This window comes from Falco cherrug, chromosome 4 (assembly GCF_023634085.1).
Source record: "Falco cherrug isolate bFalChe1 chromosome 4, bFalChe1.pri, whole genome shotgun sequence".
Lineage (NCBI taxonomy): Eukaryota > Metazoa > Chordata > Aves > Falconiformes > Falconidae > Falco > Falco cherrug.
Genome location: NC_073700.1, coordinates 41,984,955 through 42,001,670, shown reverse-complemented (window position 1 = coordinate 42,001,670; position 16,716 = coordinate 41,984,955). Strand labels below are relative to the sequence as shown.

General features: G+C 44.6%; 1 protein-coding gene across 3 annotated transcripts in view; it reads left to right on the top strand.

The window, feature by feature from the left end:
* The first annotated feature begins 1,020 nt into the window (after positions 1–1,020).
* The window catches only part of CARHSP1 (calcium regulated heat stable protein 1), a 46,188-nt gene continuing 30,492 nt past the window's right edge, over positions 1,021–16,716 (top strand). The window contains exons 1-6 of one of the 3 annotated variants that reach the window (XM_055710109.1): positions 1,021–1,187; positions 1,795–1,927; positions 2,278–2,557; positions 6,130–6,352; positions 7,404–7,668; positions 8,616–8,724. In XM_055710109.1, coding sequence (XP_055566084.1) covers positions 6,285–6,352; positions 7,404–7,668; positions 8,616–8,724 — 442 coding nt within the window. In that variant the 5' untranslated portion in view covers positions 1,021–1,187; positions 1,795–1,927; positions 2,278–2,557; positions 6,130–6,284. Of the gene's footprint in view, positions 1,188–1,794; positions 1,928–2,277; positions 2,558–6,129; positions 6,353–7,403; positions 7,669–8,615; positions 8,725–9,164; positions 9,307–16,716 lie in introns of those variants that run through there. The other 2 variants (XM_055710108.1, XM_055710110.1) reach the window with 2 other exon arrangements.

Sequence of the window (16,716 nt, the reverse complement as noted above, 5' to 3'; positions counted from 1 at the left end):
ATCCTTCTATCCTTACATTTATCATACAAACAGGAATTAATCTTTTTTTTTTTTAATGTTGTGTTAATGCTTCCAAATTTTCGGCAAACAATAGGAAATTATTTGACACATTAAATTCTTTGTTGGGTTTTTTGGGTTTTTTGTTTGTTTGGTTTTGGTTTTGTTTTGTTTGTTTTTTTTTTTAAATACAGAGCCATGTGTTAACTCTTGTCAAATAATTAATGAAATCAGACACCTGGAATTGTCAGTTTAAAGAGTATAAAAAACTAATACTGTGATGCCTGCCCATGCATGCCCAGTTCCCACTGTCAAAGGATCCCAGGCTGTCGCTACAGAGAGAATATTCATGAACTATTTCTTGGTGCCATGAAAAATTGCCCTTAGTTAAAAGAAAGGAAAGGCGATCAGTAAAAGAAGCAGATGTTGTTAACACTCCTGTTTTAATCCTCCTTTTGCTCCTGCCCTTTCCTCCACCATGATGGTAGGAGGAGGGAGAAGTGAGTGAGATACTGAAGGCTCAAGCTGCCTGTGTGAACTTTTGAAGAAGCCTTTTCTTTACACTGTTCTCTCCCAAAATAGACATAGGCAGGAAGCGGTGAAGTGGATGGGAAAGGACTGGGAGCAAGGTAGCTGAGTATTTCCTGTTTGCTTTTTCTGTTGGAAACAAAAGGGTTGGAAATTATTTCCTCTTGATATTGAGATCATGGTCATTGTTGGGAAATGTGGTATGTTAAACATCACTGCAAGGGCCTTTCTGGCTAATCAGAGCCGAGAATAACTGTAACCAGCCTGCTCTGCTGCAAAATACTCTAGTACCTTATTGCTGCTGTAATAGCTTCTGCAGAAACAAGGTCACAATAACACAGTGAAACTTAGCAAGTACTGACTGTAGCAGGCACCAATTCAAGTAACTGATTAGTTTCCTGGATGAGCTATAGCACACTCACAGTTGTTCTAGATCCTTCCCCCACTAATGACCACGGAGCACTCTCAATACACATTCCATCTAATGGAGATTGCACTGCCTGAAAATTTTACATCTTATTTATTTACTTAATGCAACATTTACTCCCTTTCTCCTTCAGATTTGCACAGGAGATTTTGACTTGTCCTTGATGCACCTCCCACCCTCCCATTTTTGAGCAGTTTTTCCAATATTTGATCTCCTGATGAAGATTCAAAATTAGGTGAGTGCTTTTTATTCCATTTTCTACTTGTTGAGTTCTTTGTCAGCATTTGGTCTTATCTTGTACACAGACTTGCAGAAAGTACATTGATTCTTTGCATCAAGGATTGTTTACATTTTTTGTACCCTATGTGAATGTTTCTGCTGATATAAAGCACAGAAAATGAGCATATCCCTATCCACCCAGCGCAGTACCTGTGCAGTGTAGTACTCCCATGGATTCAACTAACTTACAAGCTTACATGGTTTGTTGTATTGGGACCCTCTTTATAAATGATTGGGAGGGTTTTCTCCAAGGTGGATACAGCGACAGTTTAAATGGAGAAGTATGCAGTTATACAAGAACATGACTGCTAATGGCCCCATGCATTTTCCATCCCAATAAACTAATATCTATTTTCTTATCAGGCACCTGATCTATAAAAGCACTCTCTGAGAACTGTACAATCATATTTAAGCATGTTCACCTTTATTAACTCATCCTATTCATCTCCTTGCAAGAAGATGACATCAGTTTGTCATTATCCTGGACTTGACCCAAAGGTCTGTACAATAGTCTTTATTGTATAGCACTTTGAAATAAAGCACAGCTATGTTTTTTTTCCTAGTCTTATTCTGTTGTGCAGCAGAGAATTATGAAGTGCCATAAAAAGAACCTGTTAACACTGTGGAAAGCATAAACAATCTTCTTTCATAAGGACAAGCTGAAGTTAAAAAAACAACAGCACCACTATTTATTGGGTAGGTATAATAAGCCAGATCAATCCTGTTGCTCTGTAAGGAGAGGGTTTTATCCTTTTATATGTCATTCCCCTCTTTCTGCAAACCAGAATTCTTGCTGAATCTCTTTGAAACCAATTTTTTATGTCCTTTGAGTCATCATGGAATGAATCCCTTCTATTGTTTAGGCATGAGTATTTGCATCATGACCTAAGTGTCAAATGCAGAGTATAAAACGCTGGGCCCAAAGCAAAGCTGTGCTAATGAGCTATCACAGTTCAACTTATATCCATGGGGCTCATAAGAGAAATGCAAGGATAGAGAGCACTATTCTGTGTTAACGTTGCCATCCTCATGATTTTTTTCTCTAGCTGTTGAATGCATTATGAGCCTTGCTCAGATCTCATTGGGAGACAATGGAAATTTCATTATTGGCTTCAGTGAGAGCAAAATAATTTCCTAGGAACTATTCTCTGCAATAAAAGATGTCATAAAACTCAACACTTCACCGAAAGATATGGCAGAGATGGAATTTAGTCCATTCTTCTGTCTGAATGGATTTGAGTCTACATTTCACATGTGTATCTCTTATGGATCTATGTGGTCTTCAGTCTTGCAGCTCTTCGTTCATGCAGTTCCTTTTGGAGAAAGGTAAGAAATTTTTTCTTTGGTAAGAAAAATCCAATTTTTATTAATCCAGTTGTGAAGGAATTATATATCACCTATTGATGAGGGGAATCTTCTGGATGAGAAGAGTCCAGTACTCAAGACCCCCTTTAGATGCCTTGTACAGTCTATTTGGGCCAACAGAAACCAGTTGAGAGACACTGAAGAACAGTCTTCTCTCCCCTGGGACTCACCTTAGTCAGAGGTTCCCAAGTTTGGCTTGAGTGTCCTGTCCCTTCAGCTACTATATAAGGGGAAAAGCACCAACCCTCCAGTGGCTATTGTTTTGCAGAGAGGAATCAGATAAATATTTGGCTCCTGAAGGGAGGGAGGATTAGGAACTCCAATCAGAGAAGGAGGAGCATTTGGCTGAAAGTACTTAAGTTCTTTTCAAAAAGTGACTTCAGACATACTTTTCTGACTTTCTGTCACTTTATGTGACACACTTTATGCCCACGCATACTCCATGTGGTTCTAAAACAAATGGTGTAACCTACTGTCTGGCCAAACCCAGCCCCCTTGCCTACTGTTACATGCACCCAGTGCATGGTTTGTACATGCCAGGTCTGTAAGCAGACATCTATTAGATGTTCTTCTGCACGTGTAGAACTTATACCTGTCTACTGCATTCCAAGAAAGGATTTTGCCTATTTCAACTTTGTAAAAGTTTCAATTTCATTTAATTCTAAGTGAAAAAAATGCCACCAACATGAAAGATATAAAGAAAATGCTTTATAAAAGCCAATTTATTTCAAGGTAGTCTACCCCTTTTATGGCTTGAATGTCCCTCTAATGGAACAGGGCAGAGAATTCTGCCTCCCCTATTCATTTCCCAGCAAGTGTAGCTATTGACTTTTTGGTGTGAGAAGCCTCTGCAGGTCTCAGTACTGCCTGATAGCACTTTCTGAGACTCTTCAGGCTTGTATCTAAAAAAAAGAATTGATTAGGAAGATGAATGCCATGTCTGATCATTAAATATTTAAACCTGGCAGGCTTTCAAGAGTGGCAGGCTTGCTAACCTCTGAAAACAATCTTGTTTTGTCAGATCTAACTTGCCACTGTTAGTTTTCAGAAGACTTAAGGTAATGTGTATGTGAGATTTTGTATCCAATGTTTTTAAGAAAAAATGAGGACAGAGATGCAGACAAGGACTGTGCCTTTAATTGTGTCTTGTAGATTGGAAGATGTTAAGATACATTAAGAAATGTATCTGGGAGAATGCTTTTTTCTCTTCCTGGCGTGGGAGTGAAAATGCTGATGGGATCAATGCCCAAAATGAAACAAACACAAATATTCTAACCCATATATCACCTTGACTGCAAACACAGGAAATAACAGTCTCGTTACATGGACTGTGAATGCAGTTTCTGCCACAACTTCTCGATGCAGTACAGAGAATCCTCTAGATGCTAGGACATTCGAGTCTTGTACTGATATCTCTCCATCGTATTCTTTACCATCTCTATTTTCTTTCAGTTAACAATTCTAGCACTATGGGAAGTTTTATCTAATCCTTTTTTCAAGAAAAAAATGCCACTTGACAGTTTTTCCTTGTTGCGCAGGATGTTGCATTTACAGGTGTTTTGGAAGAATTTGGCTGTCCAGTCAATTAATACTGCTAGTAAGAGCCAGTCTTTTTCCAAAAGAGAGATTAGTCTTGGCCCTACGGATGTAAAGATATTTACACCAGTTTAATCACAACTATCGCACTGGTGTAAAGATATTTATACCAGTTTAATCACTGCTGTCACAAAGAATCAACTGATAATACAGAGCTCTTTGCAGGCTGTAAAGTTTAAGGACAGACATGACCGCTGTGTGCAATTTGGGATCTAAACAGAACAGGCGAACTGGGGAAAGAGAATCATGCATATTCTGAACATGGCCAGATATTGAGGGAATGAGAAACATCTTGCCATAAGCTGTCCGTGAAAATTGCCAGCCTTTGTGTTTCAGCCCTAACAGCTGCAGGTATCCTATGTTCAAGTGATGCTGCTATTTACACACTTTGTGTTTGTGGTTTTCCTCCAGGCAGTTACCATCTATCAATGCAGGTCATAAAAACAACCCAGCTGACCTGTGTCATAGGACTGTTCTGAGACTCTTTTTCACGATGAAGATTTTGCTATGTGTTCATTTGGACAGAGCATAGCTTCCATTTTGGGTTGTTTTGGTTTTTTTTTCTATAATTATCAGCATGTCATCATTAAGAATTATGTGATAATTATAATCATTATTCATCGTTCTGAATTACAAATATTATCATTCAGTGTGTGGTAAAACAAATGTATTTAAATGACTGCAGATAACATGATATATATGCTACATTTTTCAAAAACTGGCTTAATAGTGTGACTGGTTAACTAGCAGCCATCTTTTGATTGTGACATCTGTCAGAACTACTAAAATATGAGTCAGTTTGATCTCTGTTCCAGTTTAAAATTGGAAATCTGTATAAAAACAATAGTAATGTGTTTGTTTTTTATATAAAAGCTGCTTTTATATTTTGTGTTCCAAAAAGTAGTTTCCTAATTCAATGCTATATACTATTGAGGCATAAATGTTAGTGTCCCTAGTGACATACTGTAGTTTGTATACTCAGAAGGATCACCACTATTTAGTGCTTAATGATTGCTTTGTGCCCTTCATCACTCTTGTGGATTAACTGCTTAATACACTGTACCTTAGAAAGGAAACTTCAGCTGGGATGCTGCATCTTGTCTTCAAATGTTAATGCCCTTTGCTTATCAGTTCCTGACCTGACCCTCCAGCATGCATAATGCAAAACCTGGCAGAAGCTCACATTTGGATCCCTGTAAAGAACAGAAATCAAGCTGGCTTCTTGACTTCTTGTGGCAAGTTCATAGCAAAGAGGCCTGATGATGAATGCAATGCTGAGTCTGCTACAGCATCAGCTGGAGGTATAGGTGAAGCTTTCAGGGAGGGCAGAGCCTGAGGCGGCTTGAGGATGTGAGTCTCCATGGAGCAGCACAGCAGGCAGAGTGGCCAGCTAGGCAACTTATGATAATGATTGAGAGTAAATATAAACAACAGGAGTAAGGGATAGAAGATACTAACTGAAGAGGAAGCAGGGCAGAATATTTTATTTCTGACAGGTAGTCAGTATGTATAAAACAAAAAGCAAATGGCAGAGTCAACAGTTCCTTAAGGCCTTGTTTTCCTGCTAGAATGAGGTTTGGGTTATTTTAAGGACACCTATTGCTTGTAAAATACACAGGGAAGACAAGACATACTGGTCTTAAAACACCACAATTTCCCTAGAGCTTACCTTGCTGAAAAGCTCAGCTTTTCTGTGTTTCTACTTTAGCACAATTCATATATATTATTTTTCCTGAAGTAAAAAACTGTATCCTTTTGAGTGTGAAGACAAGTGATCTGAAAGAACAGGTTTGAGAGCTGCATTATTAGGTGACTGCCTCAGGACCAATGGGCAGACAACCCTTCTGACCCTAAAATATTTGGTAGCTGTGCAGCTTCTGTTTGATTTCACGTATGAAAAGATTCCTCTGCTCATGATAAACATAATCTTTCCTTAGAAGGAATGGAACCTGAAGACTTGATAGCTATGAGAAAAAATGATCTGCAGCAAATAGATGGATTATGCCTCCTGCCAAACTGTTTGTTCACTGATGGCTCCTGCACTGGTATGAAGTCCCTTGCTTCCTAATAAAGCCAACTAAACTTCACCTACATGCAAACCATGGGAGGAAGAACCTGGAACTGTTTCAGTATAAGAAAAGAAAGAATGAGCATAACTAGGTAAGTCTGCTAAAGGCCAGCTCATGCCGGCTCTCACTATTTCACTAGCCAACTGGCCAAGTTAAGCAACACTTGTGCAGTACAGTTTCGGTACACCTTCCAAGAGTACAAAATGGGAGGTGATTACAACCTGAATTCTAAAGCCTAACCACAGAGGGAGATTTGTTACTACATGACCATTTTTTTTTTTGCCTGGTCTTGCTACTATGATTTATCTGAGAACAGCAAAGATGTTCTCAATTCCTACGCTTTGCAAACTGAACAGAACTCATCTGAAGCATGATTCAGAATTACAGATGATTAAGATAGTGAGAGCACACAATAACTTGTCAGATACCCGTTACGAAAAAATTGATCTTGTAAAATGGAATTACTTTATCCTGTTGTATAGTAACAGCTTTAAGTGAAAGATGGATCTCATGCTTTGAGTTTGGCACATTGGTGTGGCATTGCTCTATTTCCAGCCAGCATTGCGACTGGACATGAGAACATACAGTGCAATGGAGTACTCTGGACTGATGTATACTTAATGTGGCACACATTCAAGGAGTTAAGGGTATTTTTCCTCCTATTATTCTCTGCTACAATCTATTTGCTCCAATCATTAAGAGCCTGCTTCTAATTTCCAGGCACAGTTCATTCATGTCCAGCCTACACTCTTTGTGCTTGTGCCAACCACATCTTTTAGACAGTTCCAAAAACTAGTCCAGAAGTTGGAACTGGAAATCAGGATTGTCTTTGCAATGTGTAAGGCTATTCTAGACTAATTCATACCTTTCTAATAGATGTGGACAGTATTCACCCTATGTTGAGTACCAGCACCCATATAATCATTTAAGAGCTGCTCAAGCCACCTCATGCTTGCTGCTGCGCAGGGATGTGTATCACCCACCGTTAGTAATGAATCACATTAGCTGACACATTTCCCCCCTACACACTCATATCTTTGACTCAAATTGTGGAGTAATTGCACTTTGAATACTTTAAATGAATGAAAAGCGGTACAATGATGCTATGCTATCAAGAAATCCTTCTGTTTTTTCCCTGTCAGGACTGCTGAGGGAAGTGCTCAGTCCCTGCAACAGCCCAGAGCTGTGTCTGAGCAAGCAACAGACCAGCCAACAGGCAAGGAGAGAGGCAGGAAGCCCCACAGCTCTGGACCTCCTCCTGTCCTGCTCCTAACTGTGAGGTGCCCCTTGCTGGCCTGGCCCAACAGCGGTGGCCTTGGGGAAGATTCCCAGCCCTGCCTTTGTCCTGGGAAAGAGCTGACGCCGCCCTGCTGCCAGTCACCCCACACCAGGGACAGGAAGAGCAAGGTAGGCACGTGTGCTGAAGATGATTAACTGGTAGTAATTGTACCGAGGGAAAGGAGAAGGGGAGGGAGACAACTTGGAGTTTGGGGGAAGCAGGAACATCTCTTGTTTCCAGCAGCTGATGAAAAAAGCACCAGGCTAAATCACATTTCCTAACTGTGATAGCTGGGCATACACACACACTCACGTGGAGCATCCTCCAAGCCCACAATCCAGTGCTGAAAACCAACCTCATGGCTGTGGACGTGTATCTCCCACAGGCTGTGCATGTCTGTCTGTAAAGAGGAGGGGAGGGAGAGGGGAGAGCAAGAGGGATGACTCACGACTGCTGAGCTTTTGAGGAAAGCACAGCTGTAATCCCAGACCATATGACTGGGGAGATAGCTCTGAACAGTGCTTACTTATGTAGTGATTTCCCTTTATCCTCCTCCACCTCAAAAAAATCAGTCAGTTTTGCCACACAAAGCAAACCAGAAAAGATATCCAGGAATAAACCTCATGAAAGAGAAGTCATCAGTCCTATTACTAGGTATCTTACAAAGGGGTAAGATCTTGTGCAGAACAGAACTGGGCAGAGGTAAGATATTTGGGAAGATGACCATGTGGTGGACACAGGAAGCTGGTTACTTCATATTGTGCAACCTCTTGCAGATCCGCTGTCTCAGATCAAACACTGCATGTTACAGGACTTCTGTTTATTTTTCCTCTTGAAAAAGAGCCCTGCTAAAACCTGTTTGTGGCAGTTTTACCAGAAGTTGCATGCTGCTGTTTCTTACGTGATTATGGTTGGCTGAAAGAGTGTGTACTTTCATCAGCTATAAATCTTACCTTTGTAATGAGACGAGGAAGTGCTTTGTCTCTTACCTGTAAGTGAAAAAGAACCAGAAAGAATTCAGTGCCTAAGCTATCTTTTTAAAACCACGTTCTAAAATGCTGTGTTTTATTATCAGCTAGGCCAGTTGCACACAAATGAAAACATCACTAGAACTCTGGTGACTGGATGCTGGGTGAGGACAGCTCTCTCTGCCGGAAAGTCCTTCAGTGATTCTTGTGTTGCTGGTAAGTCTGTGACAATGAACTGTTTGTCCTCATCTCTGTCCTGTACCGTCTCATCAGTTGTCCTGCTGCAGCTTCCCCTCCAGGCCCGGCTGTGGCAGCTCTGGCTGTGCAGGAGGTGCTGCACACATGCAGCTGACGGACCATGGAGCACACGCGTGGGCTTCCTCATCACCTCACCCTTCCTCTTTGCAAAGTCACGAAAATTTACCGGGATTCTTCTTCTGTAACTTCAGCCGGTTTCGCTGAGCTCTCCGGCCATGGCATCCCTTCTGTAGCAGCACTTCCACTTGGCTGTTGTAACGCGGTTCCCTGGCGAACTGGCCGGGGGCCGGGTGCGGGGACCTAGGCGGCCGGCACCGGGCGGGGAGCCCTGGGCCCGGCCCGCGGCGAGGCTGGCGGCGAAAGCGAACCTCTGCGGGGCCCGTGCCCGAGGCAGGGGGCCGGGGCGGCGGGGCCGAGGGCGGGGCGGGGCGGAGCGGGGCGGGGGCCCGGCCCACCCGCCTTATAGCGCGGGGCGCGCCGCAGCCCCGCCAGCGCCGCCCGCCACCCGGCCCGCCGCGGCCCTGCGCCCCTGCGCCCGAGGTGAGCGGGGCCGGCCGCTCCCTGCGCGCCGCGCTCCCTGCGCGCCGCGCTCCCTGCGCGCCGCGCTCCCTGCGCGCCGCGCTCCCTGCGCGCCGCGCTCCCTGCGCGCCGCGCTCCCTGCGCGCCGCGCTCCCTGCGCGCCGCGCTCCCTGCGCGCCGCGCTCCCTGCGCGCCGCGCTCCCGAGCCGGGGCGAGGGCGGAGGGGCCTGTCGCGCAGCGCCGGGAGTGCGGCGGGACCGGCCCGGGCTGCCCTTCCCGGGGCTCCACAGCCGGGGCGGGGCGCGTCCTGATCTACTCGCCCCCTCCACTGCGGTGGATGATTTCGCTGAAGATATTTGGGCTAATTTGCTTTCTTTCTTTCTTTCTTTTCTCTCTCTCTCTCTCTCTCTTTTTAACACTTCCTTGTGAGGTTTTGTTGCACTTAGGAACTGGGGCAGTGTCACTGTTGCGCTCAGAACTGCTTTTTTTATAAAGCATGAGAAAGACAAAGCATGCTAAATAAGAGCTTGCGCTAGGGAGGTGAAGGTGTAACGGCACTGGTTTCTTAGAGGGATGCTTCAGAACTTGGAGCCTTGCTAGAGAGTGTTGCCGCGGCACGAACGGTTTGCTCTTACAGTCAGCACCTCTGTTCGTTAGGGCTGGGGAAAACACCCCTTATTTCGTGTTCTCTTTGCATGTTGGATGTGTATGCATGTTGCTTCTTGCCCCTATAGAGAAGCCTCCGAGCTTAATTTTTGGATCTCTGCCTGTGAATTTGGTTTCTAAGGAGGGGATTTGAAGTTCCTTTCTGACACTGTTTTTGCTGGAATTGTAGAGCTACTTCTGGGAAATGTTTGCAAAACCTTTAGTGGTGCCAAATTTGATTTCTTGGAGAGCCTGAGAAAATGTTAAGGCTGCTTTGACATGACCCTTCTGATCGTTATTTTCTGTAAGGTTGAGAATGGGGTTTTTTGAGTGCTGTGCTTAATCTTCATTGTCTGGTTATTATATTATGTTTGGCGAGCGTGTTTTCTTTCCTTCTGTTGATTATTAATAATGAAAGATAGCAAGGCCCGTGAATGTAGCTGCAGACAGCTTGCACTTTCACAAATGCAGCTTAGTATCTTGTTAAATCTAAAGAGGCTTAACTAATATGTAGTAAGGTTTTTTTTTAAAGTGTGCATACATGAAGTCTGTGTATTTACAGAAAAAAATTGTGCACGCCAAAGAAAACATGGGAAAGATGTGACTATTCTCTGGCAATGAGTATATTTTCACATGCTACGTGGGGGTGTAAAAGGAGAGAAAACATGTTTCTTGTGAGTGGCCCTCTGCACGGGTAGAGCTGAGGCTGGAGCTCATCCTGCAGCCCTGCGTGTCATGACACCCACGTGTGACATGACCAACCGTGTGATTGTTCTGCCTCTCTGTGCCCCCGTGTCTTGAGCACCTGCTTCTGGCTACAACTACTGTTGCCGCTGCCCTGAGCTGTCACTGTGGTTTGCCCATGGTTGTAAATATTTTGACCAGTATCGTTCCCTCTTTTACTTGCATGCATGTGAGCGCAGAAATATTTGCAATACAGGTAATTTGAAAGTAGCCAGGCAATGCTGACTTTGGTGTTCTGACTGTTGTTCTTTGGGTAGTGGTGTACTTTTGGTGAATCCAGTCTTTATATGCACTTAAGAACTAAATGCACCATGAATATAAACATATCTACTGCTAGTAAAGCTCCCTTACAGCAAATTGCCAGACTTTGTTGGTGTTGCACTACCTGCAGTGTGGTGTGGGGGGTTATTTCTGGGTGATAGGACCAGCAGCAGATGGCCACGGTTGTTCTTGGTGCTAAGCCTGGCTGTGGCAAAAGTAAAATTCTTCCTCTACTTCCATTTCACTGCGGGGCTGTGGGGTGCAGAAGCAGTGGGGGCCTGCTGGTTGTGCCTGGAGTGGCTTCAGGGAGAAAACTGTTACCGATTTCACCTTTTCATCTATTTTTGTCTCAAGTTTCTATCAGGAACCACTTTTTGATCACTGCTCATGGGGTAGACTCAACAGGGATTGATAGTACCTGCTTGAAACTGTTGAGGATCATCATTAGCAAAATTTAATGAGATTGTAACTGTTCGAGTCTGTGTTGATAAATATTCTGGATGTTGGTCGTGAGAGTTGGTAGTTAATCTGCCCCTTGTGTGGAAGGTTTCTGGCAGATTAAAGAGAGGAATTGAGTCTGAAAAGTGTAACCCCCAACTTCTGCCTTGGAGCAGGGGAGAGGAGCGAGTCAGTGCGAGTGGGGATCACATCTCTTCCCCGGGGCTGGGAGCTGCCTTCTCCTGGGGGCTGGTGGGCAGTGGGCTGGGAACAGTGCTGTGTGCAGCAGGGGGGTGGCAGTCTCTGAGGAGGAAAAAAGGAATGAAATGGCATGTTTGGGTGTTTTTTCTGCACAACAGTTTTAAAAACACAAACCTCAAATCCTGCTTTTTGCAACAGGTTGATGTGGAGAACCAAGCAAAAAAGAAATGGCTGAAATGCTGCGTAGAGAAGCAGAGTGGTGATTCGGGTTTGTGTGATGTGTCACTCCCCAGCATAGTTCAGATAAAATGAAAAATAGAAAGCATTCATCTGACTAACTGCTTTCTCTTTTCTCTCAGGGCAGGGTAGAGGCAGTTGTTTCACTTCCTCCTATCTCAGTCTAATCTTGTCTTTTCCTCACGTCCCAGGCAGCCCCCTGGACAGATCAGTAATCTTTATTTCCTCTGCCTCCTGTGCTGATCTCTGCTTGTTTCTGTTCATCGCTGCCTGGCTGGATGCTCTCTGGGGGCTGCAGGGGTAACTCGGCGCCTGGGTGAGGTAGCCATAGTCTTGCGCTGCTCTCTGCTCTTTCAGTTCTGTAATTTTGTTCCTCTGAGCCGACCTTTGCTAGCTAGGTGGCAGATTCAGGATCTTTCTTTGTGCCTGTTCTCCTTTTTCATGACATGCTTGTGGATATTGCTGGTGTGATATAACCCATGTTATCAGGAAGGCGCTGGATGAGGCGGTGAACGGTGTGCACGCAGCTAACAAAGGCAGTGCTGCGTACACGGTGTTGAACTCTCCCTCTTGCAGCTTTGCTTTTTGCACAGTCTCCCCTTTCTGAGAATAGAACAGCTGCCTCTATGTTTTTGTTTGTAAACAGGCATGAGCAAGATCGCTTTAGTGGAAGATAATGCTTCCCCCCCCCCCCCCCCCCCCCAGCTAGTTACTAAGGAAAAAAAAAACACATTAAGGAACAGAAGATGCAGAGATGGGAACCACTCTGTCATGAGGTGACACCTCAGAGCACCGTCCCTGCTTTGGTGACGGCTATGAAGTGCATCTGGGCCAGGAGAGGAACGAACTGATGCTTTCTCTGTCTCTGTGTGGTGCAGAAGGACACTTACTTAGCTTTTGTTTCTGCCATTTCAGGGGCCTGTGGAGTACATTAAAGTGGTGCTTCTGTTGTTTGCTGTCCCTCAGGGACACCATAAAATACCATGCGAGTCAAGTCACATCTTCTCAGGCTTGGCCGTAGGGCTTACGGGTAAATAGGGGTGGGTTCTGCCCTGGGAGCCTGACCTTGTGCTAATGGACAGGGCTTCACCAGCCTGGGAAACACCCTCCCGCCTCAGTTAAATCAAGTTTCATTTGTGGCTCCTCCGATCTTACTGATTTCAGAAGTTTACTGGTTCTTTATTTGCTGTTGGTTTAGGGCTCTTGCACAGCTGCTTTTTTTCATTAGGTCAATTTAAAATATAGGTAAATAATGAAGTAACCTAAGAAATACTTTTAAAATAATGATTAAGTATCTTGGGGGTAATGGCACAAGCATTAAGAGGTTGCTGCATTATTAATGCAATTTGGAAACTGAATAGTAGCCTAAAGGAAACAAACATTAAATTTTTGACCCGTTATCCATGGTGTGAGTGTTAGGCTTTGCAGGCTCATCTGACACTTGCCTTTAATTCTGCATTTCTCCAGGGAGGAGCTGGAGGTAGGGTGAAGGTCTCAACAGATGTTTAAATACTGGGGTGTTTCAAGGACAGCAAATTTGCATTTGGCCATTGAGTTCTTGCCAGGCTGTTTGGGCAGTAATTCTGCTTGGTGCCCTGTGACCACACATTTCACCTAGCAATGGGTTCTGGGGACGTAAACTGGGGTTGAGCTGCAGCCTCCCTTTGAAAGGTGACCAGATAGTGGAGGGATGAAGGCACAGAAATAGCAAAATAACCGGCAGTTAAATCCTGGGATGGTTTTCCACTGAGAGCATCGCTGCAGGGAAGGTCTCTGTTACAGTTTTCTGGAAAAAGCAAGTAAGCCTGTGTGTACTGTGATGCACAGCCATGTTCCTGACCCCCATGGCTCTGTGCCTGATCTGATCACAGATTGCTTTGTGCAGGACAAAGGAAAAGGGAGAACTTGACCTGATAGTTTCTCTTGAATATTAAACCATGCTGGTCCTTTTCCATGCCTCATGAGCAGTGCATGGCTCCAGAAGTGGCAGAGCATTAAAAGCTAAGGCTGATCCTGAGAAGGAAATCAAAGTATGAGTTGGTGCTACTTTGAGTGGGAGCTTGAGAGCTGATGTGCTAGGGACTGCTGCAAAACTGGGGTGGTTGGCCAAACTGGGTCGAGTGTTGATGGTGCTGCAGCGGAGCGTGGCTGGCGTCATGGGCGTTCCCCTGCAGTGCTGTAGGAGCCTGTGGCAATGGGTTACTGTCCCGCTCAGCAGCGCGTAGCATGCTGCACGTCACATTGGCAGTGGTGTATTTGTCCCATGGTGGAGGACAGGCAGCCAGTTGGTGTGGAGGCACAGCTGGCTGCTGCAATTGCAGCTTTTGGATGACTAACATTAAAAAAAAAACAACCAAAAAACCTGAGAATTGGGAGTGTGAACCACTCCAAAAGTGTGAACCTTCCAAAAGGCTGTTTATGTAGTTGGCTGTTGGGATAAGGAGTAAGTTTTGTAGCCAGCCCAGCATCTGATGTTCACCTTGCCTTCTCAGTGCTGGTTTTGGGCAGGGTGAGGGATGGTTTCAGTCGTGGCACCTCTGCCATGGGGAGTTGCGCTGTTTTCCTTCAGGCACAACTCTGCATCCTGAAACTTTTCCAGGAGTGCTGCTTTTCCCAAGCTTTCAAATTCTTTGCCATTTGCTATTTAAGAGACTGCCAAGACAAAGAGTATTATTCTGTGTCCAGGAAATAAACATTTAATCTTGCCTGTCCAGTTGGGGAGGAATTTTTGTTTTATGTTAGTACTTGTTTAGTGTTTGGTTTGTTTACGTTGCACGGCTGGTCAAATTGACTAAGGCACTCTAGCGATATAGACTATATTGTTTTCTGAGCTCCTGCCTTCTCAGTGATTGTTGTTTGGTGGTATGATTTTAGAAGGCTGGTAAAAGGCATTTGCTTGTTTTCAGTTACATCAGTTATTTGATTAAAGTAAACCACAGTCATGATTGCCACTTCTTGACAATTACTTAAAAGGGTAAATTAAACTGCCAAAAAGCAACATAAAAGAATTTCCTGTTTACAAAATTTACACCTGTTACTGAGGTGTAAAAAAAATGGTTTGGATTTTTTCACCCAGCTCAGCAAGGGCAGTGCCTGTCTGTGTGGTGGCACGTCCAGACCAGGAGCTCTGCTGACAGCAGCCAGGAAAGGGAGAACTTACTCAGCTCTATTTCTTCCAATATTTGGAGAAAATCTAGCAATGGGGATTATGAAATTTGATGACAGTCTTTTCATAGAACCTCTTTGTGATGGAGACTGGTAGGAGGAGTTCTTAAAGTACTTCAAAGTATTTCATGTGGTGTTTTTTTCATTTTACTACTGGTAGGGGAGAGAGTAAATAGAGTGAATATTTGTATTCACCTTCTGCTTTGTGGTGTTAGGGAAAGTGTGTCTGAAAAGTGATCTTACACAAGTCTCAGTTCCTGAATAAACATGTGCTTTGTTTCCATGCAGAAAGGCTGCTTTTCCCTGTGCCAGGAATTCTGACAGAGGCCTAAAAATTATTTTCACTGATGTTTGGAGCACAGGTTCTAGAGGAGGAAATGTATCTTTATATATGTTTGTGCAGCTCCACTGTCTTCTGATACATTATTTTTTTAAAAAACTATTTTTACTTTTCCCCAGTACCAGGTTTAGGCAAGACGTATCTCTGTCCCTGGGGATACGAGATGCACTGCAATGTCTTTTACCCACAGCAGCAGGGACTTCAGGAAAGAAACTCACTGCTGGAACCAGGCCAGGCTGAATCTTGCAAAGCACCGCCGACAGCATCCCAGGGTCACAGTATCGTCATAGTGCTGCCTACACTGCCTGTTTTTCACGCAATGACCTTTCCCACCCTCAGACTACTCATGTAGAAAAACCTCTCCTGAAAATCCTCCCAGAGGAGTAAAATAAGAAACAAAGATAGTGTGCACAGCTGTCTTGGCATTTATCACATCCCTGTGGGGAGAAAAGTGTTTTTGCTGGACACTCACTAGGCTGGTATAATTGGAGTCTGGAATCCTAATCAAATTTAAAACACTTCATTGTGGCTGGGCTGCAGTGCTGCCTCTTCCCTGGCACAGATCCTGAGGCTGAACTCTCTCTCTGGTACCCCACTCATGTGGAGCCAGGCAGCTTGGGATCTCCTGGCCATGAAGACCAGGGTGAACCCACCAGACGTGCATGCACCTGCTTTCCTGGTGCTGTGGCACAACTTACTCTGCATTTGTGGCTTGTTTCTGAGGCAGGCAGATATGCAAGCTTACCTGAGGTTTCTTAGATGTGTAGCACTAGGTTTCGTGCAAAACATTGGTCTAGATAAAAATAACGAAGGCATTGTTACCTATTTCCCAGCCTTCGTTTCCTTGCTGATCTCTAATCTCTCTTGGTTGTGGATTTGTTCCAGCTTCGTGTCACTTCTGTACAGGCCCTTTGTGTGTTGTGTTAAACCCTTGTGGGAAGAACTGCACCCCTGGGGCTGTAGGAAAGAGCACCCCAGCAGCCCTTTTCTCCTGGCTGCAAGCATGAGTCTTGCCTGCATTTGGCAGGAGAGACTTGAGTCCCAGCTTGCAGGGTACAGTGTTGGGCTGTGGATCTTGGACATATGAAAACGCTTCTCCAGAGAGCCCTGTGTGAGAGGGTGTGTGGAAGGTGCATCTCCATCCTTGGTGTGTCCTGTGGTATGTGTGTGGGGCTTGTTCCCAGTTGGGCTGCCTGCCTTGTGCTCCAGGTGTGTGTGGCAGGCAGAAACCCATCTTGCTTGATGGTTTTGGGTTTCATCTGTCCCTGTCAGGGCTGGCTGTCAGTGCCCCTCTGCTTGCCTGCACCCTGCATTCAGTACATATGGTTTTCTAGGTTTGCCCATCTTGGCTCCTTCCACCAGGCTCGGTACTTCTGTAGCCCCTGGTGCTAGCTGGTAGG